General features: G+C 46.8%; 1 protein-coding gene across 1 annotated transcript in view; it reads right to left on the reverse strand.

Moving 5' to 3' along the window:
- PLA1A (phospholipase A1 member A) overlaps window positions 1-26,178 on the reverse strand; it is a 264,242-nt gene that overhangs the window by 58,903 nt on the left and 179,161 nt on the right. Inside the window, exon 5 of the mRNA XM_069635738.1 lies at window positions 10,342-10,443. Coding sequence (XP_069491839.1) covers window positions 10,342-10,443 — 102 coding nt within the window. The remainder of the gene's footprint in view (window positions 1-10,341; window positions 10,444-26,178) is intronic.

A 26,178-nucleotide genomic window follows, 5' to 3' on the forward strand; every position in this document is an offset into this window, starting at 1 on the left:
TGGGGTCTGGTTGATCGAAGTGAGTTGGGAGGGTGGCCTTGGTACATCAAGTGGGAGGCCAGAGTGAACGAAGCCGGAGGTGGGGTCTCTATGGGTTGTGTTCTCTTGAGGGGCTGGGAAAGAGGAGGGTGGAGTGTCTCGTAGGATCGGGATCTGCAAGTGAGATCAGAGGAGTTTCTGGTACGCCACAGTGCACCTCTAACTTTGGAGCTGCTAGGCACAAGAACCCATCCAAACAAAAGGGGGTGCAGGGCCGGCTAGGCAAAAGGAGTCTAGAAGGGATTCAAATTCCAGCTACTGCTAAGCCCCATTCCTCCGGGTTCACCATTGAAAACACACTATCCTCCAAACAACACATTACCAAACCTAAACTGCATTGTATTTATTTATTTATTTTAATTCTTGATAACACGCCAAATCGTCCAAAGGCCTCACGGCGCACACAAAACAAAAAAGACAGTACTAAACAGACAGTTGAAAAGCGGACATCTCAGGAGGAACTATGAAATGAAGATTTAAGGAGCATTGAAGAGATGGGACTTGAGATTTTTCTTGAACTGAGTCAGTGAGGAGGAGCTCTTAAAATGGAGAGGAAGAGTGTTCCAGAGAGTAGGGGCTGAGACACTGAAGATAGTTTTGCCGAACTTGGCAGTTCGAAAACGGGGCTGAGTGAGAATGGCTTGCTCAGTGGACCTAAGTGAACGGCCGGGGCTGTAGCAATGAATATACTGGGTCAGGTAGATGGGTGCAGAACCAATCAGACATTTGAAGGTAGGAGTGAGTATCTTAAAGGATACTCTATGCTTGATGGCAGCCAGTGCAATTTCTTCCTGGCATCAGTAATAGAAGGGTGCCTGGCCAGACCTAGCACGGCTCGGACTGCACCGTTTTGGATTGTCTGGAGAGCAATGATATTAGCAGCAGAAGTATTTACTAGGAGACTGTTACAATAGTCTAACCTAGAATTAACAAGGGCCGTTGCTAGAAGAGACATATTGCTGACAGAGAGAAACGGCCGCAACGCAGAGTTGCTTGTTAATCCAGCAACAGGATGCCCTGGTTTTAGCAACATGTTGGCGCACTGAGAGCTCGGCATCAATAGTGACGCCCAGAGTCTTAACGCTGCGTGCCACTGGAATGGATACATAGGCAATGGCAAATGAGTCGTATTCCTTAGAAAGGTTTTTTAACATGTGGCTTGAACCTGCTATGAGAAGCTCAGTTTTATCGGCATTGAGGGCCATAAAATTCATACTCATCCATGAATGGATGACAGAGTAGATAGCAGAGATGGCCTTGGAATCTGTAGGGTAGGAACCAGACAACTCAAGGACGACCTGGGTGTCATCCGCGTAGTTGGTATAAAGGACACCCAGATCGTCGGACATGCGAAGCAGGGGGAGAATATAGATGTTGAACAAGGTCGGGGATAGGGAAGGACCCTGGGGGACACCACGTGTGAGCAAAGAGGGTAAAGAGGAGGCATTTTGAATGACGACCCGAGCATTTCGAGGTCCAAGAAAAGAGACTAGCCATTGTGTGGAGAGATTAGAGCAGCCCACAAGGGATTGTAGCCTAGATGCCAAGAGTGAGTGGTCGACTAAGTCGAACGCCGCGGAGAGATCCAACAACATCAGGAGTGCAGGATGACCCCGATCGATGATGGAAGCAAGATTTGATTTTAAATCCAACATAGCCATTTCAGTGCCGTGAAAGGCACGATAACCTTACTGACGAAGCCCCAGAATGGTACTATCATCAATACATTTCTGTAACTGAAGATAGGCGACTCGGTCCATGACCTTCAGAAGGAAGGGTACGTTGGTGATAGGACGATAATGTTTAGCCAGGACGGGATCAAGATTAGCTTTCTTGAGCAGGGGCGTGATCCAGGCCTCCTTGAGATTGGTTGGTACTTGACCCTCTGCAAAAGACTGATTGATCATCTTAGTGATCCAAGGACTAATGGTGTCGAGGCATTGTACCAGCAACCTGGAAGGACAGGCATCACCTTTACAGGAGGTGGGCTTCATTTTAAGGATGATGCAGTTACTTCGGATACCTTACAATGGGTGAAAGAGAAAGAAGGTATAGTGGTATTGGAAGTGGGATGTGTCTCAGGGGAGGAGTGAAGGAGAGAGTCACTAGGTAAACTACTGGGTAAGTAGTCATGGGTGGTTTGAACATAGAGAGACTGTTCGGATGAGAAAGCGGGTGTAGGATCAGAAAGCGGAGAAGAAGCCCTCAAAGAAGCATTAAGTGAAGTAGAGGTACTAGCTTCAAGATGTGAGGCAATTTTGGCATTAAAGGCGTCATGGATAGTTTGACACCAGGCATCATCCTAGGGAGCCTGCCCTTCCGTGTGAGTGTTCGCATTAAATTCTTGAAGGATGGAAAAAAGTTCCTTGGATCTCGATTTGGCTTGTTGTATGCGATTGTTATAATAGGTGGCTTTTGCCTTAATAACAGCAGATTTGAATGTTTTAACAGCGCTTTTATAAAAGGCAAGTGACTCCGGAGAAGGAAGTTTTCTCCATGCACGTTCAGCAGAGCGTCGTAGATGTCTGAGTGAGAGGATTTCATTACTAAACCAGTGTTTATTAAGGGTTTCAGGTTTGACAAATCTAGTACTCAGAGGGGTGAGTTCCTCTATGATAGAGTCTAGAGTGTTTGTGAGGTGTTCTGACAAATTAGTTGAGTTGTCGAAATTGCACAGATTACCTAATCTGTTAGAGAGTTCATGAGATGGTCTTTCAGGGATTAGCTTCTTGAACGATCTGGTAACAGTGGCAAATCTGGGTATGGCGTCAACTCTGGAGGATGTAGTAGGGAGAGTAACCTTAAAGTTAAGTAACGAATGGTCAGACCAAGGACATGGTGAGACCGAGGGAGTGGATGCTTGAATTTCATGAAACAAAACGCAGTCCAAAATGTGACCACCAGCATGTGTGGGTTCAGTGACCAGCTGACTGAAACCAATAGAGGATAGAGCAGCAAGCAGTGACTGAGCGGTTTTATCAGATGAATCATTTGCCCATAAATTAAAGTCGCCTAACAGAACGACCGCGCCTTTGTTAGTTATAAGATTGTTCAAAATATGTAGCAGTTGTTCTTCAAAAAGGGGTAAGTTACGAGGTGGTCGGTAAATAAGAATAATAGTAAGTGAAATGTTGTTAGAGATCTTTATTTTAGTGAGCAAAGATTCACATTCATCAGGAGATTCGTGTGGGCATAAGTGATATTGGAGGGTGTCTTTCAAAAAAAGGGCAACCTTTAGTGACCTGACGGTCAGATCGAAGTAAGACGTATCCTGGGGGGGGGTGGCCAAAGTGGCCTCATTAGAAATGGAGTCACTGAGCCATGATTCAGTGACTGCCATTAAATCGAAGCCCGTCTGTGTGAGTAAATCCTCGACCTCAACTCCATGAGCCATAAGCGAGAGAGTGTTAAGAAGTGCTGCAGAGAGAGACTGCGTAGGAGGGTCTTTATTAGGGGAGGGAATAACAGTTAGGTCATTGGTGCTCAAGTGTTCTAGTCCTGCCACGCGACCTTTGGGAATAGGACACATGGTAAGGCAGGGGGAGTAAAAGAACACAGGACTGACAAGAAATAGCACAGAAACACAAGGTTTACCTTGAAGAGCGCTAAGTAGACAGTTGCATGGGACGTCCACACTCCGGACACCAACCGGCACTAACCGGCCCACGTAGCGCGCCGCCGCTGACGCACCACCAAGGTCCTTAAGAGTGAGGCAGGGCTTGGGAAATGTAGTTCAGAAAAACTACAGATAGACTCTGATTGGATGCGCGATGGCAAGAGCGCAACAAGGAAGTGAACACCCGTACAGTGTGTAAGGGAGGACTCTAAGTGAGTCGTACAGGTATCGACCCAGTACTTCAACAGCAAAATCAAAATAAAAGACTTTCTGACTGACATAAAGTTAACAGAATACTAAAGTCTTCTCCAAAATAGAATCAAAGCCTTTCTCCCTGAAGCTGACTTCAGCACTACCTGGCAAGCCCTCGTCATGTCACACCTAGATGCACTCCCCACAGGAATTGCAGCCACACACCCGGCACCAGGCAAGGTAGTCCACCGCGCTGCTGTCCGAGCAATCAAGGGAACGAAAGAAATGAGAGCATATCCCTCCGATCCTCAGAAAACACCACTGACTTCCTGGGCCAATCCAATCAATATTTAAGATGCTCTGCATCACCTTGAAGTACCTGGGAGAAATATCTCGGCCTGAATTTCTGCCAAACGCCTCATGACAACAGGAGCCACACTACTGCATACTTAAAAAGAAGCAGACAATCTAATAGGAGGCAGGGCTTCTCCTGTTAGGCTCCAACAGTGCGGAACAAGATACCCGCTCTAACCGGAGCAGCGCCTACTCTCTGTCCACTCAGGAGGGAAACCAAGACCCCGCCACGACACCTAATGGGCAACGTCCACCTATATCGTGTCTTCCCCCGCCCCCAGCCAGATAACCACTTCCCATGACACCTATCTCACCTCTTTTCCAACCCCCACTTGTTAGCAAAGGGTATAACACCCCACCTTGTGTCCTCATACGTTGTATCCGGTTAGCAACTTGCTGCGTCCTAATGTTAACAAATTGCACAAAAGAAAGGAGAACACATGTATGCGTGCGCAGTGTGCGTCTAATCAAATCAACAAGCCAAATAAATACCTATTTATGTTGCTTTGTAAATTTCCTTTGAAAATGAATGTATTCAAAGGTAGAGTTAAGTGTTAGAGAAACCCAGAGCATGGAATATGCAACTCTGGACTCACAGTGACACTTACCTTGCCTCCACTCCCCCCGAGTGGACGCCTGCAAAGCACCAAAGTGGTATTTAGGGCAGAAGGTGAACTTTCATTTTAGTGGGATACTCCTTTTTTTCTCTGAAAGCAAGGATTTGATGCCTCCTCTCCCCCACCTCACTTCTACTAGTCCCCAAACAGCAAATTACCCTGAGATCCAACAGTAGCTGAGCAGGGAGGATAGCCCAGGGGCAACGCGCTCCCCTTGGAAGCAAGACGATGCAGAACGTCGATCCCCGGGTCCGTGCTTAGAAACCTCTGGCTATTAAGTACGTTATAAATAACCAATTACAATTGCAACATCACGTCCTGAGGTGGGACCCGGGAGGGTCTAGACACCTTGGTGGACTCTCCCTTTCCATGGCTTGTGCAGCACTGGGAATCGTACACCTCTCTGAGGTACATTTTAGATAAACTTCAGTAGCCTAGAGTGATGTCCACAGACAAACCGAAAAGTGGTGACTAAATAAATCCTGCTTGATCGACCCCTGCCTATTGAGACAAGAGGTGTTGGAATGGCATATAGTCTCCAGCTTGCGATTTGGTGAGGTCTATCGTCTCTTCCTGCGTCTTAAAACCAAACCGGGGCCTGACCAACTAACAGTAACTTCCTGCCTCCTTTACTCATTCTCCAAATCCAAAATGTTCCTGCTCTCGAAATCCTCAAAAAGGTTAATGGAGAAAGCATGGGACATAATAGTCACGACCTCCGCCCTCACCTGTCCGCTAACCTACCATATGATATCACGGTTGGACAGGACCAATGCGACTTATTGCTATCATTATTACCCACAATGTACCTAATTTAGCAAACGCTGAGAGTTCAGGGTAGGGAGTTGAACGACGGAGTCAACCAGACAGCATATGGAACCAAGAACGATGTCCTGGCTCGCCACCCTAAGCCCAGCCGCTGCTTGTATTATGGTATGTGTCCAGTGAGCTACTTACCAAAACAAAGAATATGATTGTTAAAAAAAGGCTTCTGGTAACTACGGTTACCCGATTACTCCATGCCATTGGTGAGACCATGAACAAAGAAACCAAAAATTGGTAGGTCACAATATCATTAAATGAATTTGGAATTAAAGAGTTTTTTTCTCTATGTGTCAAACCTTCAGAATTGCAGTCCCTAAGAAACTCTATGAACCAACATTAACATATGTAATGTTTAAACAATAATTGTTTAATTGAAAGCCAATCACCACAGAAACATACAAAGTTACTTTAAAATGTACAAATAGAATGTGAACATACCCTAGTTAACACCCAACATTTGTGTATATACTCAACTGCTATACAGTGCATTCATCGTCAATGAAAAAACATTAGCCAGTAAAGAGAAAGAGAGAGAGAAGAGCAAATCAAACAATTTGGTGTTATTGGTTTAAAACAAACTGAACTACAAGTTACAAAACAAGAGAATCAATTCATAAATTCATTGAAGATGAATCTGCGAAAAATCAATCGGGTAGACCTTATTTTATTAAGTCAATGGATTAAATTGATCAGCTCATCGTCCATTGCCTTGGGGGTCAATTCATCAACTCAGTCATTAGTCTTGATTTTTATCTGTGTTTACATGTAGAACGTTTCGGCATGCAAACATTATTGCCTTCATCAGGACTGAACATGTGGTCCTGGTCATATCAGTAGTATTATTGAAACTGATAATTAAATTGATTAAGGTCTTGCTAGAGAGTGGGCTTGATGGGCTACCATCGTACCATCAGCTAAATTACAAACCAATCATAATGAAAAATAATTACTAAGGAACTAAACTGATGTGACTTTAAACAAGAGAATATGTTTTTGTTGTTATCAAAAAAGTCCCCCACTCCTTTGCTAGGTACCTGTTGATTATTCTATTCAGGGCAAGGTGTGAACATCTTTCATATTCATTACATCACCTGTAGATTGTAAAACACATATACATCTGTGCCAGCAAGACTGATTGTGTGCAGAATAGTAAATACCCATGAAAGCAATAAACAACTTCAAATTTGCAGGTATAGAGAAATGGCTTGCTGCTCTCTGTCATAGCGTATGTGGCATCAATAGAATACAAATAATGTGGCGTTAACGTGCCATTTCCAGGGTTGGAATGGGGGTAATGGCCCGGCAGCCCAAGTTAACGGCCCTAACAAAGCAAAATACTTTACAAAAATGGCAGCAATGGAAAGGGAAGGCGGGGCTCCATACGGAGGCCCTCTTCCCTTTCCATGGTGGCATGCGGGAGACAAGTGGAAGAAGCGGATGCAGCAGCCGCTGCCGAAATAAGGTAAGTGAAGGGGATGAAAAAAAGAGGGGCGGTGGGTTGGGGGAAGATGGCTGCGGGGGAAGCCGGCCGTCAGGTGGCATGGAACGCAGGCTTTCAACAGCAGTTCAAGCCTGCGTTTCTAGCCACCTGATTGGCTGGCACCGCTGCCAGGGTGCTAATGGACCTAAGGACAATAGAATAGAAGGACGGGGATCAATATTAGCCCGATGGATACCATGAAGTATTAAATTAGTGACTTATACAAAGGTGATTTTGGTAAAATATGATTCTTAGCAAATAATTGTACTCCTGTGACGCTCCTTTCAATTAAAACAAAACGCATACATAGGTGCTGGCTCACTAACAGGGATTACCTCACGTCAGCGAAGTGTCGGCCATGTTGAAAAGGGAAGGGATGAATGCTCTGTGGAGTGGCAAATATCTAGGCCCCTATGGTTTTGGCTCAAATTACTTATTCTTTTACATTTCAGGTGGATGGATTATTAAAGCCTTTTTAAACCCACCATAACTTTTCTGGTGTTTGCTAAACATGCCTAATTCTCCAAACATATGATATGAAATGATTTGGTATTTATAACATGCCTTTACACAAGTGTTGCTAGGTGCCATAAGACAAGGAGGGGAGACAGAGGGATGACAAGACAAAAGATCTCACTAGGCTTTGTGATATTCAGATCGTGCAAGTGCAGCGTGCAGTCCCAGACAGGAATTGCTAAGTAGGGCAGACAGTAGTGCGGGGTGACTGGTCAAAGGGGGGCGTGGTCCCTGTGTGACTCTAAGGGCAACCCCGCCACCAGTCATGGCAAGCAGACAGGTAGATTAGCAGGGGAGAGGGAGAGGTAAGGAAGAAGAGAAGAGGAAAGTCTTGAGCATCTTCCGGAACTTCAGGTGATCCGGCTCAAATCTGAGAGGGGCAGGGAGGCCATTCCAGAGGGAGGCACCTGCAGAGAAGAGAGATCTACCGCCCACTTTCTGTTTGGAGAAGCATCTGGCCAGCAGAGAGTTTGAGGTAGCTGAGCAGAGGGCTGTAGAAGGAAGGTAATTAGGAAGAGAGTTTTGGATATAGACGACCACAGTCCCAGAAAGCATTGTGGATGACGCAGAAGGTCTTGAACTTCATCCTCCCGGCGACAGGGAGCCAGTGGAGAGATTTCAGAGCTGGAGAGTTGCGGTCCCTGGGCTTGAGGCCAAGGATAAGTCTTGCAGTCCTGTTCTGGATTAGTTGAAGAGGGCGAAAATGTAGAGTTAGGAAGACTGGGAAAGAGGCTGTTGCAGGTGTCCAGCCTGGAGAGAACCAGGGCTCTGGAGACAATGAGATTCTGGGGGAATGTCAGAAAAGGAAGAATACCTCTGAGGAGGTGCAGCTGGTAGTGGGCCTTCTTGGCAAGGCCTGTGATGTGTGGAGAGGAGAGAGTGGAGTCAAAGATCATGCTAAGGTCTTTTGTCTCACAGGAGGGTTGAGGGGAGGGGGCCCAAGGAGGGCCTCCAGAGGGAGAGAGGAAAAGCGGGGGCATGGGTCCCAATGAGAAGGATCTCTGTCTTACTGGCATTAAGGCAGAGGTTGTTAGAGGCGCTCCATCCCTGAATAGCAGATAGACAGTCAGGAATGAGCGAGGAGGGAGAGGAGGATGAGGGTAGCCTGAAAGAGAGCTGAGTCTCATCCGCATAACACTGAAAGTTAGAGCAGAAAGTAGGGATCAGGTGGGCCAGATAGACATTGAAGAGCCAGGGTGATAGGATAGAGCCCTGGGGAACACCACATTGGGAAATAGAGGTGATGTAGAGAAAGGACCAAAGTTGGACCTGAGAGGGTCAGTCCAAGAGAAATGAGGTCAGCCACGCCAGAGCCTGTCCAGTGATGCCAAGGTTCACACTTAGACGGTTGATCATGGTGGTGTGATTGACCATGTCAAAGGCAGAAGAGAGGTCAAGGAGGATGAGGACGGAGTGAGAGCTGGAGTCAAGGTTGGAGAGCAGATCTTCACTGGAGTTCAGGAGAGCAGTTCCGTGCTTCTGGTTGATCTGAAGCCAGACATATGGTCGTGCAGATTACTAGTAGATTCAGTGTGGAGGTTTAGCTGAGAGATGCCCAGTTTCTCAAGGAGTTTGCCCAGGAAAGGAGTGATAGAGATTGGGCGATAGGTGGCCGGGCAGGAAGGATCAGCAGAAGGCTTTTTCAGGAGGGGTTGAACAAGGGAGTGCTTGAGAAGAGATGGGAACGGCCCAGTTGCACAGGAATGATTGCAGAAACCAGCCAAGACTGGAGCGAGGGAAACAATGTTGTCCTTAATGGTTCTGGAGGAGCAGGGGAGCTCCTGTTTGGATGAAACTTTCATAGACCCAACTTGTCTAGAAACATCATCAGGTGTTATAGGAGAGAAGGAGAGGAGAGGGAAAGGTGGCCGGAGGGGCAGTGAGGTTTAGTGGTGAAATGAGAGGCCAGGGCCGTATAGAGGGCCTGGGAAGAAACAGGAGAGGTAGAGACTGCAGTCGGATTGTCAAGCTCCCCGCATTTTTTAAAACGTTTGGCCGTGCTGTTAGAGGCCGCAGAGACGCGGGCTTGAATGTGGACATAATGCTGTCAGACTCTGCACTGATGATCTCTAATGAGGGTGCAACCAGGTGTACAGCTGTCTACAGCCTTGAGAGCTGTCTGTATTGGGTTAATTAAGCTATGTATAAAGTAGCACTGCCCTGTAATACAAAGACAATTTTCTGGAGCACAAGGCTTGCATTTGGGCTAATTTGCATACCCACAATGCCTTTCTCTTGTGGCCCTGAACAGGAGGTGAACTTCCAGTGATGGCTACTCGGCGGTGATGTGGTAATGTGTGACTTGGATCAAATGATGTATTCTTCATTCACAGGCCAGGTGGCAGGTTTTATTGTCAAGCCTTTTTAAACCCACCATAACTTAGCTTTTTTTCCCATTAGATGCCCACACAGGCGGCAAGAACACTGCCCAAAGGGAAGCAGTCTCTGCACACAAAGGCGTGAACGCCCTCCGCCGCGCCCCCTCGCCGCCAGCCACATGGAATGGGGAACACGTCTTGGCTGAGGCTTATGGTGGCCGCACGCTCATTTTTGGCTGGCGTGTTTTCATCGCGGCGTTTTTACCACAGTGTTTTGGCAATTCCTTTTTATTTATTATCCCTCAGTTCAATAAGGAAAACATAAAAGATGCAGACTGTTAAACTCCAAGGCACCTGTTGCCTGCGAATGGGGGCATCTCTTACTGTCAGCATCTGTGTGAATGGCGTCCACAAAGAGGGCGTCCCCGGGGTCCAGGCGCTCTTCCGCACTCGCCTTTGTGAACTTGTATGCTGCTGGATCCAGTCCTAGGACAGAAAAAAACAACATCCAGCTTACATATAGCCATATGTCCTCTCTCGGCCCAAAAGGCTTCCAATTCTAAATTGTACAATTACTAGGCCTGGGCAAACCGACTTGGACAACATTTAAATCCCTGAATCCTTGTGATTCAGAGTTAACCGACCCTGACAGGTTGTTTAGAAGTTCCTATGGTAGGTGAATGTTATTATGCGATGTAGGTTGCTTGTATAGCTTTGTCAGGCCATCGTGTAGTGCTGAAGTAGGGAGAGGAAGCAGTAATTGTAATTGGTTATTTCATACCCAGAGGTTTGTAAGCACAGACCGAGATCAAACCTGGGTTGCTCTGAGTAGTCTTACTACCTATCCAGTTATAATTTCGAAAACAAAATTCCTAAACACAAAACTTTCGAATACAAAGTTTTGAAAAAAAAAAAATTCGAATGCATTTTTTTTATGTTAAAGGGTTTAGTTAAGTTTCGTATAGTAAACTGTTTTTTTTTTTTTTACACGGGTGGACCCCCCCATAAAAAAAATAAAAATAATACATTCTAATTTTTTTTCTCAATGCTTTGTTGTCAAAACTTTTGTATTTCGAAACTTTGACTGTCGAAAAAGTCACTATAAAACGTTTTACTACCAAGGTGAGAACATTGCCCTTGAGCTATCCTCCAGCAGCTAGAGTGCCAGGAGGAAGAAGCATAATGTTCTGATATGTCACATGTTGTGTTGATTGCTTGTACTGCACTTGATAGAACTAGCAGGCCACCCCGAGGCATTGCAAGGGAATGGCAGACCGTTGGCCGAGAGGTTCAGTGAACAATAGTGTTGTAACTTGCTTGTAATGAAGACAGGAGTCGCGGGGCTTGTCACGCTGTGTTTATTCTCTTACAGGTTTCATGCACAGTGCACGCTCAGTGCGTGCCTCAATAACAAAGGCCAACGGGCCTAATGTGGCTTTAAGATGCTGCCTTACTGTCCGTGTCCAATGAGTGTGGGCCGCGGGCCCCGTTCTCGGAGGAGCCGGCAGGACGCACCTTATCGCGTCCTTGGCTCTTCCCATAAATGCGCGCGGAGCGCACGGGGGCGGAGCTATCGTTTGCGGCGAGATCTCGCGAGAGCGGGGGCTCTCGCGATTTCTCTACAAATAGTTTGAAAGAAGATAGCAGCGAATTCCGAATTCTGTTCAGAAGGAACCGAGTGTCAATGTCCCAGCTGATAAAAGAGGTTTAATTACAAGAGTGTGCTCTGACAAAGTCTCTGAGTAGACAGAAGACATTAACCCTTTGCTCGTAGCAGTTCAGTGGGAGAAACAGCTGCAGCAGGCACCACTTGCTAACCCACAGCAAGCTGCCTCAACTTCCTCTGCAAACACCGCCATCAGCTCGAATGGCTAAAGCCAATGCAGCCCCTCGTTGGCGTGCCATGGTCACTGGTGTTAGGGAGAGTTTTCCACAGCCCTCTATCATAAGGACGCACAAGGCTCCAAACATAACATAGGCCAAGCTTGCTTGATTAATAGCGATGGCCGAGGATTCAGGCTTCTGCTGGAGAGGTACAATTAGTCCCGAAATGACACCCCAAAAGAATACACAGGTATATAGAAGAAAAGTATACTCTTTATTTAGAATTACGAGTATAGGAACTGAACATTCAAATAAGTTATTTATGTTGAGCATGACACATTGTAAAGCACATTGTATGTACGAAAACAGTAATTGACATAGGCAGACCCCTCCCCTCATGGGCTACACGTATGACGATTAGCGGGCGGTAAACTCAGCACCTATATGGCTAAGAGGCAGGGTGGCTGGAGGGGGAACTCTGGACAACAGTAAAATCATAATTGAGAACTAAAATGCCAACAAATGAATAGCCACCATAATCCCCACAACCTCTAGTACACAGTAAGATGATCCCTTGCTCACTTTTCTTGGACCTGGCCTAGCAGTTCGGGCTGGGCTGCTACCTTCGGTGGTGGCAGCTGCTGACTGATTTGCACATGGCTGGTCCCCTTTTGCAATGGCGCAGACGGGTTAAAAAACGGTGGTGTGGAAGGTTGCCCAGAGCAATTGCCAGTGGTTTAGATTCATTCGAAACCTTCCACCCATCACTTTTGTGGTCAGTTTGTTTCTCCTTGTGAGAGAGGGTATGCCCAGACGTGGGTCCCTTGCTCGCTGCGCCACAGGGATCCAGGCTGCACCTCAACGAGGAGGTCCAACAAGCCCGAAACATGTCTGGGGTTGCTTGGTTTTCTGTGCAGAGGGGACCTGGCCTAGCAGTTCGGGCTGGGCTGCTACCTTCGGTGGCGGCAGCTGCTGACTGATTTGGACATGGCTGGTCCCCTTTTGCAATGGCACAGACGGGCTAAAAAACGGAGGTGTGGAAGGTTGCCCAGAGCAATTGCCAGTGGTTTAGATTCATTCGAAAACCTCCACCCATCACTTTTGTGGTCAGTTTGTTTCTCTTTGTGAGAGAGGGTATGCCCAGACGTGGGTCCCTTGCTCGCTGCGCCACAGAGAACCAGGCTGCACCTCACTGAGGTGGTCCAACAAGGCCGAAACATGTCTGGGGTTGCTTGGTTTTCTGTGCAGAGGGGACCTGGCCTAGCAGTTCGGGCTGGGCTGCTACCTTCGGTGGCATCAGCTGCTGACTGATTTGCACATGGCTGGTCCCCTTTTGCAATGGCGCAGACAGGCTAAAAAACGGTGGTGTGGAAGGTTGCCCAGAGCAATTGCCAGTGGTTTAGATTCATTCGAAACCTTCCACCCATCACTTTTGTGGTCAGTTTGTTTCTCCTTGTGAGAGAGGGTATGCCCAGATGTGGGTCCCTTGCTCGCTGTGCCACAGGAAACCAGGCTGCACCTCACTGAGGAGGTCCAACAAGGCCGAAACATGTCTGGGGTTGCTTGGTTTTCTGTGCAGAGGGGACCTGGCCTAGCAGTTCGGGCTGGGCTGCTACCTTCGGTGGCGTCAGCTGCTGACTGATTTGCACATGATTGGTCCCCTTTTGCAATGGCGCAGACGGGCTAAAAAACGGTGGTGTGGAAGGTTGCCCAGAGCAATTGCCAGTGGTTTAGATTCATTCAAAACCTTCCACCCATCACTTTTGTGGTCAGTTTGTTTCTGCTTGCGAGAGAGGGTATGCCCAGACGTGGGTCCCTTGCTCGCTGCGCACAGGGAACCAGGCTGCACCTCACTGAGGAGGTCCAACAAGGCCGAAACATGTCTGGGGTTGCTTGGTTTTCTGTGCAGAGGGGTCCTGGCCTAGCATTTCGGGCTGGGCTGCTACCTTCAGTGGCGGCAGCTGCTGACTGATTTGCACATGGATGGTCCCCTTTTGCAATGGCGCAGATGGGCTAAAAAACGGTGGTGGGGAAGGGTGCCCAGAGCAATTGCCAGTGGTTTAGATTCATTCGAAACCTTCCACCCATCACTTTTGTGGTCAGTTTGCTTCTCCTTGTGAGAGAGGGTATGCCCAGACGTGGGTCCCTTGCTCGCTGCGCCACAGGGAACCAGGCTGCACCTCACCGAGGAGGTCCAACAAGCCCGAAACATGTCTGGGGTTGCTTGGTTTTCTGTGCAGAGGGGACCTGGCCTAGCAGTTCGGGCTGGGCTGCTACCTTCGGTGGCGTCAGCTGCTGACTGATTTGCACATGGCTGGTCCCCTTTTGCAATGGCACAGACGGGCTAAAAAACGGTGGTGTGGAAGGTTGCCCAGAGCAATTGCCAGTGGTTTAGATTCATTCAAAACCTTCCACCCATCACTTTTGTGGTCAGTTTGTTTCTCCTTGTGAGAGAGGGTATGCCCAGACATGGGTCCCTTGCTCGCTGCGCCACAGGGAACCAGGCTGCACCTCACTGAGGAGGTCCAACAAGGCCGAAACATGTCTGGGGTTGCTTGGTTTTCTGTGCAGAGGGGACCTGGCCTAGCAGTTCGGGCTGGGCTGCTACCTTCGGTGGCGGCAGCTGCTGACTGATTTGCACATGGCTGGTCCCCTTTTGCAATGGCGCAGACGGGCTAAAAAACGGTGGTGTGGAAGGTTGCCCAGAGCAATTGCCAGTGGTTTAGATTAATTCGAAACCTTCCACCCACCACTTTTGTGGTCAGTTTGTTTCTCCTTGTGAGAGAGGGTATGCCCAGACGTGGGTCCCTTGCTCGCTGCGCCACAGGGAACCAGACTGCACCTCACTGAGGAGGTCCAACAAGGCCGAAACATGTCTGGGGTTGCTTGGTTTTCTGTGCAGAGGGGACCTGGCCTAGCAGTTCGGGCTGGGCTGCTACCTTCAGTGGCGGCAGCTGCTGACTGATTTGCACATGGCTGGTCCCCTTTTGCAATGGCACAGACGGGCTAAAAAATGGTGGTGTGGAAGGTTGCCCAGAGCAATTGCCAGTGGTTTAGATTCATTCGAAACCTTCCACCCATCACTTTTGTGGTCAGTTTGTTTCTTCTTGTGAGAGAGGGTATGCCCAGACGTGGGTCCCTTGCTCGCTGCGCCACAGGGAACCAGGCTGCACCTCATTGAGGAGGTCCAACAAGGCCGAAACATGTCTAGGGTTGCTTGGTTTTCTGTGCAGAGGGGACCTGGCCTAGCAGTTTGGGCTGGGCTGCTACCTTCGGTGGCGGCAGCTGCTGACTGATTTGCACATGGCTGGTCCCCTTTTGCAATGGCGCAGACGGGCTAAAAAACGGTGGTGTGGAAGGTTGCCCAGAGCAATTGCCAGTGGTTTAGATTCATTCGAAACCTTCCACCCATCACTTTTGTGGTCATTTTCTTTCTCCTTGTGAGAGAGGGTATGCCCAGATGTGGGTCCCTTGCTCGCTGCGCCACAGGGAACCAGGCTGCACCTCACTGAGGAGGTCCAACAAGGCAGAAACATTTCTGGGGTTGCTTGGTTTTCTGTGCAGAGGGGACCTGGCCTAGCAGTTCAGGCTGGGCTGCTACCTTCGGTGGTGACAGCTGCTGACTGATTTGCACATGGCTGGTCCCCTTTTGCAATGGCGCAGACGGGCTAAAGAATGGTGGTGTGGAAGGTTGCCCAGAGCAATTGCCAGTGGTTTAGATTCATTCGAAACCTTCCACCCATCACTTTTGTGGTCACTTTTCTTAGAGAGGCACAGCTACACCCTACTGATGAGGTTCAACCAGACTGAAACACGTGTCTGGGGTTGCTGTTGACACTCTTGTTCAGAGGAGAATTGCCTAGCATTTCGGTGCCGGACTGCACCTGGGCAGGACAAAGACTGATATGTTTGGGATATTTCTTCTCTGTGAAAGATGGTGAGCTAAAGACTCTGGGTAAGACTCTTGTAACCATGACTAATGTCTGGTAGAGAGTCACCCAGGACCCCCTTGTTAATTCCCTATGCATTTAGACCATATACTTAATGTAGTAGCTAGAGGGAGTAAAGGCGGGTTTATCACTTTCCTAACAATGCCCAGAAGACCACCAAAAGCCAGAATCATCAAAGACTACAATGGATCGATATGGTGTAACCACAACTACAAAACAGTATCCTAATTATCAGGGGCACATGCTAAATTCACAGTTTTTAGTAGAAATGTCAGGGACCCAAGATGTTAATATTCAAGTGAGTACCTTTAAGGTCACTTATGGGGATGATTTGACGCTGTGGAATGTTCTTCATGGGATTAAACAGGACAAATCCCAAAAACAGAGACAAAGTTATGAGGAAAAGGCAGGTAAGTGCCCGTTCTACCTGGCGGATGCAGGCAAAGCAGCAACCAACCCCAGAAGACACCCGAGGAGACCTCATTGTAGAATTCCAAAGCCAGGTTCAAGACCCAACCAGTGAGAGTGACAAAACAGCAGACAAGGTTCCGTCAATGGAGTCCAATGGCAAACCACTCTGGAGGGGGGGGGCTGCAACACTGCACCATTCCAGGACCTGAGCGAACCCTGCTGGGAAATCTAATAACCCCAGGTTCCAGAGGCAAGTACTCACAGTTCCACCTCAAGAGGTCCTGGCTGAATGACAAAACAACCCAGTGAGTACAACCGGTCCAGTTACGTGATTCGGCATCCATTTACTTCAACCTGTACCAACAATGACACAGACAACCCAAAGGAAAAATAATCACTCTTTGCTGAGGGTAACCACAGTATGCACCTGAAGCAGCGAACTATTGGTGCTGCCTTGGAACATGGCCCATATACCTTCAGATAAGTGCAGTTTACCTTCAGGGTTGACGTGGCTCCTGGCTTGAGAAGGAAAGGGGGTGGGGCAATGAATGCACACGCTAAACCAACACCAGGACAGCCACAGAACCTTTGATGAGTCCGGCGCAGCGGGCGAATGGCCGAAGATTGGTGGAGAAGCTCCCACAAGATGTGTGATGAAGTCACATACTTCCTCTGGAGCTAGAGTGACCATGGGGTGCGGATGCGCCCACCAGTTACATGTAGCGCTACCTGGAGGCGGTATATAGGGGATTCCCCAGAGCTCCTCCACGGTCTTGTGTTCTGGCCACAGGCGTAGAAACACCCCCAATCCCACATGTTTGCTTTGCTCGCTCATACAAATGGATAAATAAATAAATAATACCCTGTGACACTAAGCATTGCACGAAGGCCATCTCACAGATGGAAACACAGAAACCTCACAAGACGGAAACTGCGGGCTGTTACAAACCAGTACTGACATAGGGAGCAGAGACTGAGCCGCGAGACACCTGGTCCCAAATTGGCTGACAGTGGCTTTTTACTCCACAGCTGCTACTTGACAGGGGTTAATTTGTTTCAATCAAGGAAGGAGAGAAAGTGAGTACCTCGAGCTGTAAACCTAAAGGAGGTGAAGATCAAATACTAAAACAAACTCCTAGAACACTAGGACAAGAGCAGCCACATGGCGGGAGAAGGAGAACAGGAGAACAACAATCACAAGCAGCCTTGAATCCTCAAACCCATTGGGGACACTAGAAGAACCAGCAGCTGGAGCAGAGGACCGCGTTACCAACTTCCAGGAAGAACTAACAGCTGGAGCAGCCGACCCGGGTTACCAACTTCCAGGAAGAACTAATAGCTGGAGCAGCCGACCTGGGTTACCAACTCCCAGGCAGGTGGGGGCCGGCAGGAGTTAGGAGGGGAGACCAGACCCAGGCTCAGGGGAATAAGGAAAGCTGCATGCCTGTGTAGGCAACATCTCAGAAACTGTCTGAGATCAGTGCCAGAGGAAAGAGGAGTGTAACCAGCCCACTGAGGGCTGAAACCTGCTGAGATAAGCACAGGTGGAAAGAGGATACTGGGCGCTATGTCTCAAACACTGACTGAGATAAGGACATGAGGAAATAGGGGTGTATCCAGCCTATTGAGGGCTAGATCACAAACACTGGCTGAGATAAGGACATGGGGAAAGAGGAGTGTTACCAGCCTAGTGAGGGCTACATCTCAAACACTAGCTGAGAAAAGGACATGAGGAAAGAGGAGTGTTACCAGCTTACTGAGGGCTATATCTCGAACACTGGCTAAGACAAGGACATGAGGAAAGAGGAGTGTAACTAGCCTACTGAGGGCTATATCTCCAACAGTGGCTGAGATAAGGACATGGGGAAAGAGGAGTGTTACCAGCCTACTGAAGGCTATATATCAAACACTGGCTGAGACAAGGACATGAGGAAAGAGGAGTGTTACCAGCCTAGTGAGGGCTACATCTCAAACCCTGGCTAAGACAAGGACATAAGGAAAGAGGAGTGTTACCAGCCCACTGAGGGCTATATCTCAAGCACTGGCTGAGACAAGGACATTTGGAAAGAGGAGTGTGATCAGCCTACTGAGGGCTATATCTCGAACACTGGCTGAGATAAGGACATGAGGAAAGAGGAGTGTAATCAGCCCACTGAGGGCTATATCTCACTGGCTGAGACAAGGACATGAGGAAAGAGGAGTGTTACCAGCCCACTGAGGGCTATATCTCAAACACTGGCTGAGATAAGGACAGGAGGAAAGAGGAGTGTAACCAGCCCACTGAGGGCTAGATCTCAAACACTTGCTGAGATAAGGACAGGAGGAAAGAGGAGTGTACCAGCCTAGTGTTTTGTTTATGTTTTATAGATTTATAATGTGCTCCCGGTACAAATGTCACCCGGACACTGCATCCTGCCTATCCTACGCCTATGAATCTATGACCTATTCCATTACCATTATTCTTTTTTGCTTTTGTTGGGATGCAGGTACAGAGACCTAGGCAGGCTAAGAGATTTCGAGTGCTAAAAATCTATTATCATGAGTCCTGGTGCTAGTAGTTTTGTTGGGCCCAGCATAAAAAGACCATATAGCCATACAGAAAGAGCAGCAATGTAGTTATGCTGTGGTTGTAGAGGTCGAAGATGTGTTGATGTGTTGATAGTCTTGCATATGGCACTAGTGCACAGTGGTGTGCTCTATGGGATGGGTGAGTAGACAGAAGGAGTATCAAGGGGCGTCAGAGAAGTGCTGGTATAGAGGCGAGGTCTATGGGCCCAGGGATCAGGACTGTCACCATGTTGGATTGAAGGGCATGTTATGAGAGGTGCGTTGGAAGAATGAAACACAGGCTTAGTGTGGAGACGCTGTTCTGTTTAAGGCAACCCTGAAGCAAGTTTCTTTCCCTTCACCCTAGAGAGAGGTTATGCAGCCAAGGTAACAGGCAGCCGCGCTGCACAGATTATGGCTAATTCAGTCCAGATTTCGAAGGAGTCGAGAATGGGATTTGAGTCAAGAAAGAAGGGTAGGGAAATTCATGTGAAAATGGCATGGGGTGTTGGGATGCCAAGAGGCCTGGGGAAAATGTAGAGCACTACTGCCCTCAACCTAAGAGCGGTCATCTAAAGGTGGATGCATTTTAGGAGTGAATAAATACATGAAATTCAGACATACTAGTGACGCCCCAATCACATCATTCATGAGCACCTGGGTTCCCAGACCGATAAGGGAGGAGATGTGCTAGGGCTCTACCGGGATCTGGGACGGGAGGAGCAGAGGTGATGCCAATAAATGTATCTTAAGGCCAGGGAGTTTTTTGTGCTCTCCATGGTGTGTGGCAAAATGAGAAGACCATTGTATTATCAAATAAGGGTTGGCCTCGTTATGCCTATTTTGGTCAGCATTTTACAGAGAGATGCACCTCACGCGATCGTCACATTTTCACTTATTAGAGAAATGCGTAAGTGTAACAACGTACCTGGTAGCTAATCAATATCCAGGTTTCATAAGTGGCAATGCAGTAGGCCACGTGTTTAGGGGAATGTGTTGAGATATTGTGTGACCAATAGATTATTGGACTATAGGGGGTTATTAGAATTATATATAGGTGTTGCCAATGGGGAGGCAGGATTATGTTGTAACTTTTTCAATGCACATTTATGTTAAGAGGTTTCTGCTTTAAAAGCTATAACTTTCCTGGGTGTGAGGAGCCCTGTGTCGGTTCGGATCTACTGGACCGGCTGATACTTTTGCATGTAATAAAACTTGTTTTCCTTGAGTTTGGAAGGGGGTGACCCTGTCCCACTCCATAAGCACTTTAGAGTAAGGCAAGCTGCATTTGAAGCACTGTGATGGGCCAGGGGGGAGAGGGGACGGTGTTAGGACCACACCCAAATGTAATCAACCCATGTAATCAACTCACATAGCATACCGCAGGCAGGAGCGAAGACAGCCGTTTTACGTAGATGTTAGTAATCATACTTATGAAACAGGGCCTGGACAGCGAATGTGGCATTTCATGCTGTGGCCCCTAATTTCGAGAGGAGGGAAAACTCCAGCCATGCCGAGCTCCCATGAGGACGACCCACACACCCAACCGCCACAATGTTCATTCATTGCTCTAAAAGTGTTGCAAAGATGTTTCTTCTACCCAAAAAGAATGTGCCCTGAAAGGCCGCGATCATAGACCAGCGCCTGGTGTGCATGTTATTTCACACTGGCCAGCGTATGACCCGGACCATCCCCAGGCGCCCAAAGGTTATAGCCCATATAACTGACTAATCCCCAAGACTTTGAATTCTATGGCACCAGGTGACATTCGATCATCAACCCTAAAGTAACAAGTCCTGAATGTTCAACGAGAACAGACATTGCACGTCTTTGAGCTACAATTATATGGTTTGAATGCGAGGTACTGGGAGGGATAAATTATAGATCAAAAGGAGGGTGGAGACCTTGGAGATGGATGGCGTGGAAGGGAGTGAGTGAAATGTGTGTGTGGAGGTGAGAGTGTCCGAGAACCTCCCTTATGCCTTTCTTAAAACCTGTTAGGTGCACAGTATAATGACAAAGTAGCATTGTGTTAGGAGTGTAGTTAATTTGTTCTTTGACCTTTGTCGGTGAGAAGAAGATGATCTCTGCAGCACCCACGTGATGGAAGACGGATGGACTGGGCTGGATGACCTGGCATGCCTTATGGGGCAGGTGGATCCTGTATAGGCGCACACCAACCAGCCGTGCTGGTTTTTACTGTATATGTGACATCATCAGTGACAATGTGTTTCTTTATAAGATTCTGCCTGTACCCTTTTTTGGATAGAACGTTCTTGGCAGCAGAGTGCTTTCTATTGCTCTGATCGATGTGTGAGATTAAAACTTTTTATCCTTACAAGATGGACTTGGTCCTTTTTTCGCTAGTTGGTTGTGTTTGTTCTGCTAGCGTTTAGCGGCGTGCCTTCACTTGCAAGCAGTGAATTGATTATTTAACCTATTTTGGGATTGTTTTATTACTCGGTTTTTGGAACATTTGCCCTACACTATGAAAACGTGCTGGCAAGAAAAGGTCTGAGCTCTTCAACCCAATGTTTACAGCAATATCCCATCAGCATGAACTGTCATCAGCTTAACCCGAATCCTTATTCTAATGGCTTACAAGTTAGGCCGAACCAGAATCACCTGAATACAGTGAAAATGTGGATTATGGAGGATGCAGGCTTATAATTGCTCTGAGGCATAATCACCAGCAAATTCGTGTTGCTGTACAGGTGTGACCATTGTGTCCTGGAGAGGTTAAATATATGGGCCTGGCTTTATGTCTGGGCAGCAACTAATTGGCCAGTGTACCCTCTCAGTGACACAATGGATAAGACATCAAGCATCTCCAAATACAGATAATCAGTCATGTGATCTTTTGGATTATTAAACAAAATATCTTATTGACATTTTGCACATTGTTTAAAATATTGTTCATAGAATATTGGCACATATTTTGTTGGAAGGTCAACATATTCTAACACACTACCAGGTAGAGAACAACTAACACTGTAAAAAGATAATGATATCGCCTTGGGATCACATTTAAATCCAAAGCATTAGTCACAGTAAGATCAAATATATTGATTAGTTCGTTTCAAAGGTGTGCTTTCATATAACCCAAGCTCAAGGGTTTTCTGCAATTCCACAAATGTAGTGTTTAGTCCAAGTGCCATCCAGGTTGTAGGTCCTGGTTAGAGGTAGAAAGAAAGAGAAATGAAAAACCTACAAAAATAATTCGAGGATACAACCAATGAAAATCTGGATACTATAGAAAGACCACAAAAGGCAAACCCACAAAGAAAGAAAATCCTCTGTGTGGGGCTTCAGGAACCACAGATGCCATATCTCAAAACAGCAATGACAGCAACCACGCAGCAGAGGTAGATAACCAGGCCTTGATCAACTGATGTGTCTCTTCCATACTCTCCTTGCACTTGCTGCAGGGAGCAGGCCAAGTAGAACAAGTCAGCAGGGTGGTTGGTCATGCACAATTTGATTAAAGGTTAACCGCAGTAGTGGCAGTGGTGGCTGGTGAATTTTTTGGTTTGATTAGATGTATACATATTTCCCAAAAATCTGCTTGAGTGAACAAGCGCAGCGAGGAAGCCCGAATCAACCAAGTTGGGGTTTTTCCCCAGCAAATTTGTTTTTGAATAATTGAGTAAATTGGTGGCTTACACAGCACACTTTGTGAACAATTGGGTAAAGCACTTTGTTGGGTAAGTCATGGAAAAATCCAATAAGTGCAAGTCTCCACCAGTGCATGGGAGCATTTCCCAATGCATTTCCACGATGCCTTGCCCCCCCATAATATATGCCAGTACTTGTGAAACACTTGTGTACAGGCATATTATACATGACTTATCATATCATATCAGTATAAAACACATTTCACGCTGGCTGTAGGGATACATTTCCATGCACGATACACCAATAGATGCCGGTATTACCATATAAGAATGTACACATTTGCTTTGCACATAATGGCAGTATCACCTTGTAAGAACATACTCCTGTTGGCTTGCCATTTAAAATGTAATGCCAAAATATATATATATGTTTTAAGTCCACATTGGCTTCAACAATGTAAGCCAGTCTAGGCACATTCTAACACGGACAATGAATGCTTCACCATGGATACCCAGTCATCAATATCATGCCACAGTAAGAAATCCTAGCTAGACTGGCTGCACCAAAATATGCCAATCTAGCCACGTAGAAGCACTAATCAAGCTTACTGTATCATAGATGTCAAGTAAAGAAATGCCATGCCATAATAAGAAAACATGTTCTTGATGACTGCACCTTAGGGGACAAGGACTTCCATTCCTGTGAGGAACTCCCGAAGCCAAGCAATATAATGGCATATATGGGACTGTCTTCCATATCCAATACTTCCACTTATCAAGACTTGAAGAAGGAACAAGAGAAAATATGCTATCCATAAGAGAAAAGAGCAGCTGGCTCTTTCAGTGAAAAGCCGAGATCTACTGAGACAAATGGATTTAAAGAGGAGTATTCATTAAATCCGAGATGGAAAGCTAGAGCGAAGAGAAAGAATAACACAGTGATTCAGGGGAGCTCCCCTCGTAACGTTACGCTAGCTGGAGGTGGGGATGTGAACGAGCGCAGAGCCCGTAAAGTCCAAGGTTGCTGGATACTGGCAACTGAGAAGCAAGCTGTGTGGGGACTGAAGGAGATGAAACTATGAGCGGCACCGGAGTAGTCGTATTGGTGTGACCATGAGACTACAGTGGTGAGCAGGCTTCCCGGGTAACGACACTGAGATCGCCAAGGAAAGACCACTACAGTTGACACAGTTACCCATTGAGGAATACTGAATTTGGGAGAGGACGAGCAATGTTAGGCAAAGACATTGGCAAAGAGACGAACAAAGAACAGAGAACGCTCAGAGAGACCCAAACCATAAACAACCCTGAGATGTTCCCACTTGAACGAGAAGGTAACAGGGAACCAGGGAGGAATGGGAACCGAGTTGGAAATCATTATAGGAATGATGAAACTCGTCCCGGTAGAAACGAGAAAAAGTAAGAAAGCAAATCTGACAAACTTGAACTGCATGGGCAAAGGAAAGAGAACTGTAGGAGCGTTTGAAACACACATCAAAGAAAGCGAGAAAGGCTAGGAAGCCTTTATGATGAACAACATACAAGAAAGTACAGTCTTATCATGGAAAGAAGGGAAGATCAGCCTGGTGCGTGAAGTGAATGAATGGTGTATAAGATCGACAGAAGATAAGGAACAGAAGGCCCAGAACCCTTCACGAGAGAATTCAGAGGAGATAAAGGGGAAATATACTGACAAGCGAAATAAGAATCCCATATGAGTTTATATTTTGCCTGAATATGCAAACACTTTTAAGATTTACCTAAGGAACTGAACAGACTCAAGGAAAGTCATTGCATCAAAGAAAGGGAGCAGCAAAAGCCTGTTGAGAGAATTGTAAGAGCTAATACAAGGAGTCACATAAAACTATTTGAAAATCACGTATTAAACTGTAGTGTAAAAGACTAGAGAGAACAGTACAGGAAATACCTGTCAGGAGAAGGGAGACATTTTCCTGACCGTGTTTTTGGTTTAACTTAGAAGTAGGGTCAGATAGCCTTAGGTTTTGGATGGTGGACTCATTCTTTTTGGAAATTTCAAGACGATTGACGAGCACCTTCGTTACAAAACCAAACAAGAGAAACAAGTCTGAAAGAGGGGAATACGAGCACTAAAGTAACCCAGGAAAACACCCTATTCGAATAACCAGATAACATACTCCGATCCGGCATTTAAGCTATCGATATAGACCTGCCTCACAAAGCATACACAATTTTTGTGTAAATCAGCCATTCTTGAACATACCATGCATCAGCGGGTCAACTACCTCCAAATTCCAGTCTGATAGTGTAGCTAAGGCTTATGCCCCTTGCTGCACCCAAAAAGACACTCTATAACCTCTACACCAGGCCAAACCTATTGAGAAGGATTCATTGAGATGAGAAATGCATCAAACCTAAAAGACTGATGGGAGCAGGAATTGTTACTAATCCACAAATATGGATTAAGAGTTGGAAGTGTGCAGCACCGGAGTGGAAAGAATGGAAAAGAGAGGTGTCTTGCCTGTAAGGGTTGTTGGAGTGTAGAAGTGGATCACGCCCGAATAGAGCGCTGAAGGTGGAAACAGGGGAGGGAGATGTGTCACACCAATCAAACCTAGAGGGTGTGAAATGCAGCACACATAAAGGAATGCGTTTGGGCAGAAACCGTGCAGCTCACAGATTGACCTCAGGGGACAGAGAACACATTTTCCTTGGAGGAACTTCTGGGGGTGGTAATTGGTATGCACTAGAATGAATGACAGGGAGAGGGGCCTAGGTCGCACATAGTCAGAACATCGAGGGTAGGAAAGGTACTGCCAATACCTAACAGTACTAAATACGCACCCTTCTGCATATGCCTCTCAATCTCTGAAATAAACACAACCATATCTCTACTGCACCACAAACAGCACACACTTCACAACACCCTGACAATGAAACAAACCATACACATTCTCACCCAACACCAAATGATGCCTACCAACCAAAAAAATGCACCTATGCTCAGTGAGTGGTCTCTCCGAATGGAAGCTGCTAACAGTACATCACAGCTCTCTTGCTCTTTTCCCACTCATTCCTACTCACAAACCCTGCCACCCTTGTAGCCTTACAGATCCGCCAGAGCACCAAGAGACCATGCAGGTGGCAACAGTGCATGGTACAAGAACCTCTAAACATAACATAACATAAAGTAGGTAGGGAACACCCCATAGTGATAGGGATAGTCAGTTTTTCACCATATCATTTAATAAAGTCATTCTAAAGATGCCCTCACAGAGTTTGATCTGTCACATATGGTGTCAGAGGTCAGATGTATAGCAACAAAGAGCCAGCAGTAGCAACAGAGAAGTCAATAGTGTTTGATCTACTGAAGGGTTAGAGCACTGAAGAAATCCTAATAACCTCTGGCAAAAGATGGCTAATCCCTACCAGGTTGACCCTGACCCCTCCCCAAGGAACCTATATTAGGTTACCTTCCAAATCCGGGTTGGCTTGGAGGTATAGGTTGGATGTTAAGGCTGGAATTATAGAACCTGACTTCTGAGGGGATATTAAAATGATCCTGCATAACCACAGGAATAATCCCTATACCGTTAAGGAAGGAGACAATGTGGCACAAGGGATAAGCAGCAGACCAAACAAAAACCAACATGGGATCTAGAGGGTTTGGTGAGGTAGACCTTCCCAAGAGTGAGTTGGTCACTGAAGAGTCTAAATATGTAGCCCCCTTACCCGATATAGCATTCACCCAGAGGAAGGACCCCGTCTTTATGAAGGCCTTTGGAAAAATAACCTCAGAAGAGTTGGGACATAGTAAAACCTGCTCCTTCTTATTCTTAAAAAAAGGACAGTTGTATCGGAGAAATGTGAGCCCAGAGGAAGTCTATCAAACACAA

The sequence above is a fragment of the Ambystoma mexicanum genome, chromosome 7p, assembly GCF_040938575.1.
Source record: "Ambystoma mexicanum isolate Mex_15411 chromosome 7p, UKY_AmexF1_1, whole genome shotgun sequence".
NCBI lineage: Eukaryota > Metazoa > Chordata > Amphibia > Caudata > Ambystomatidae > Ambystoma > Ambystoma mexicanum.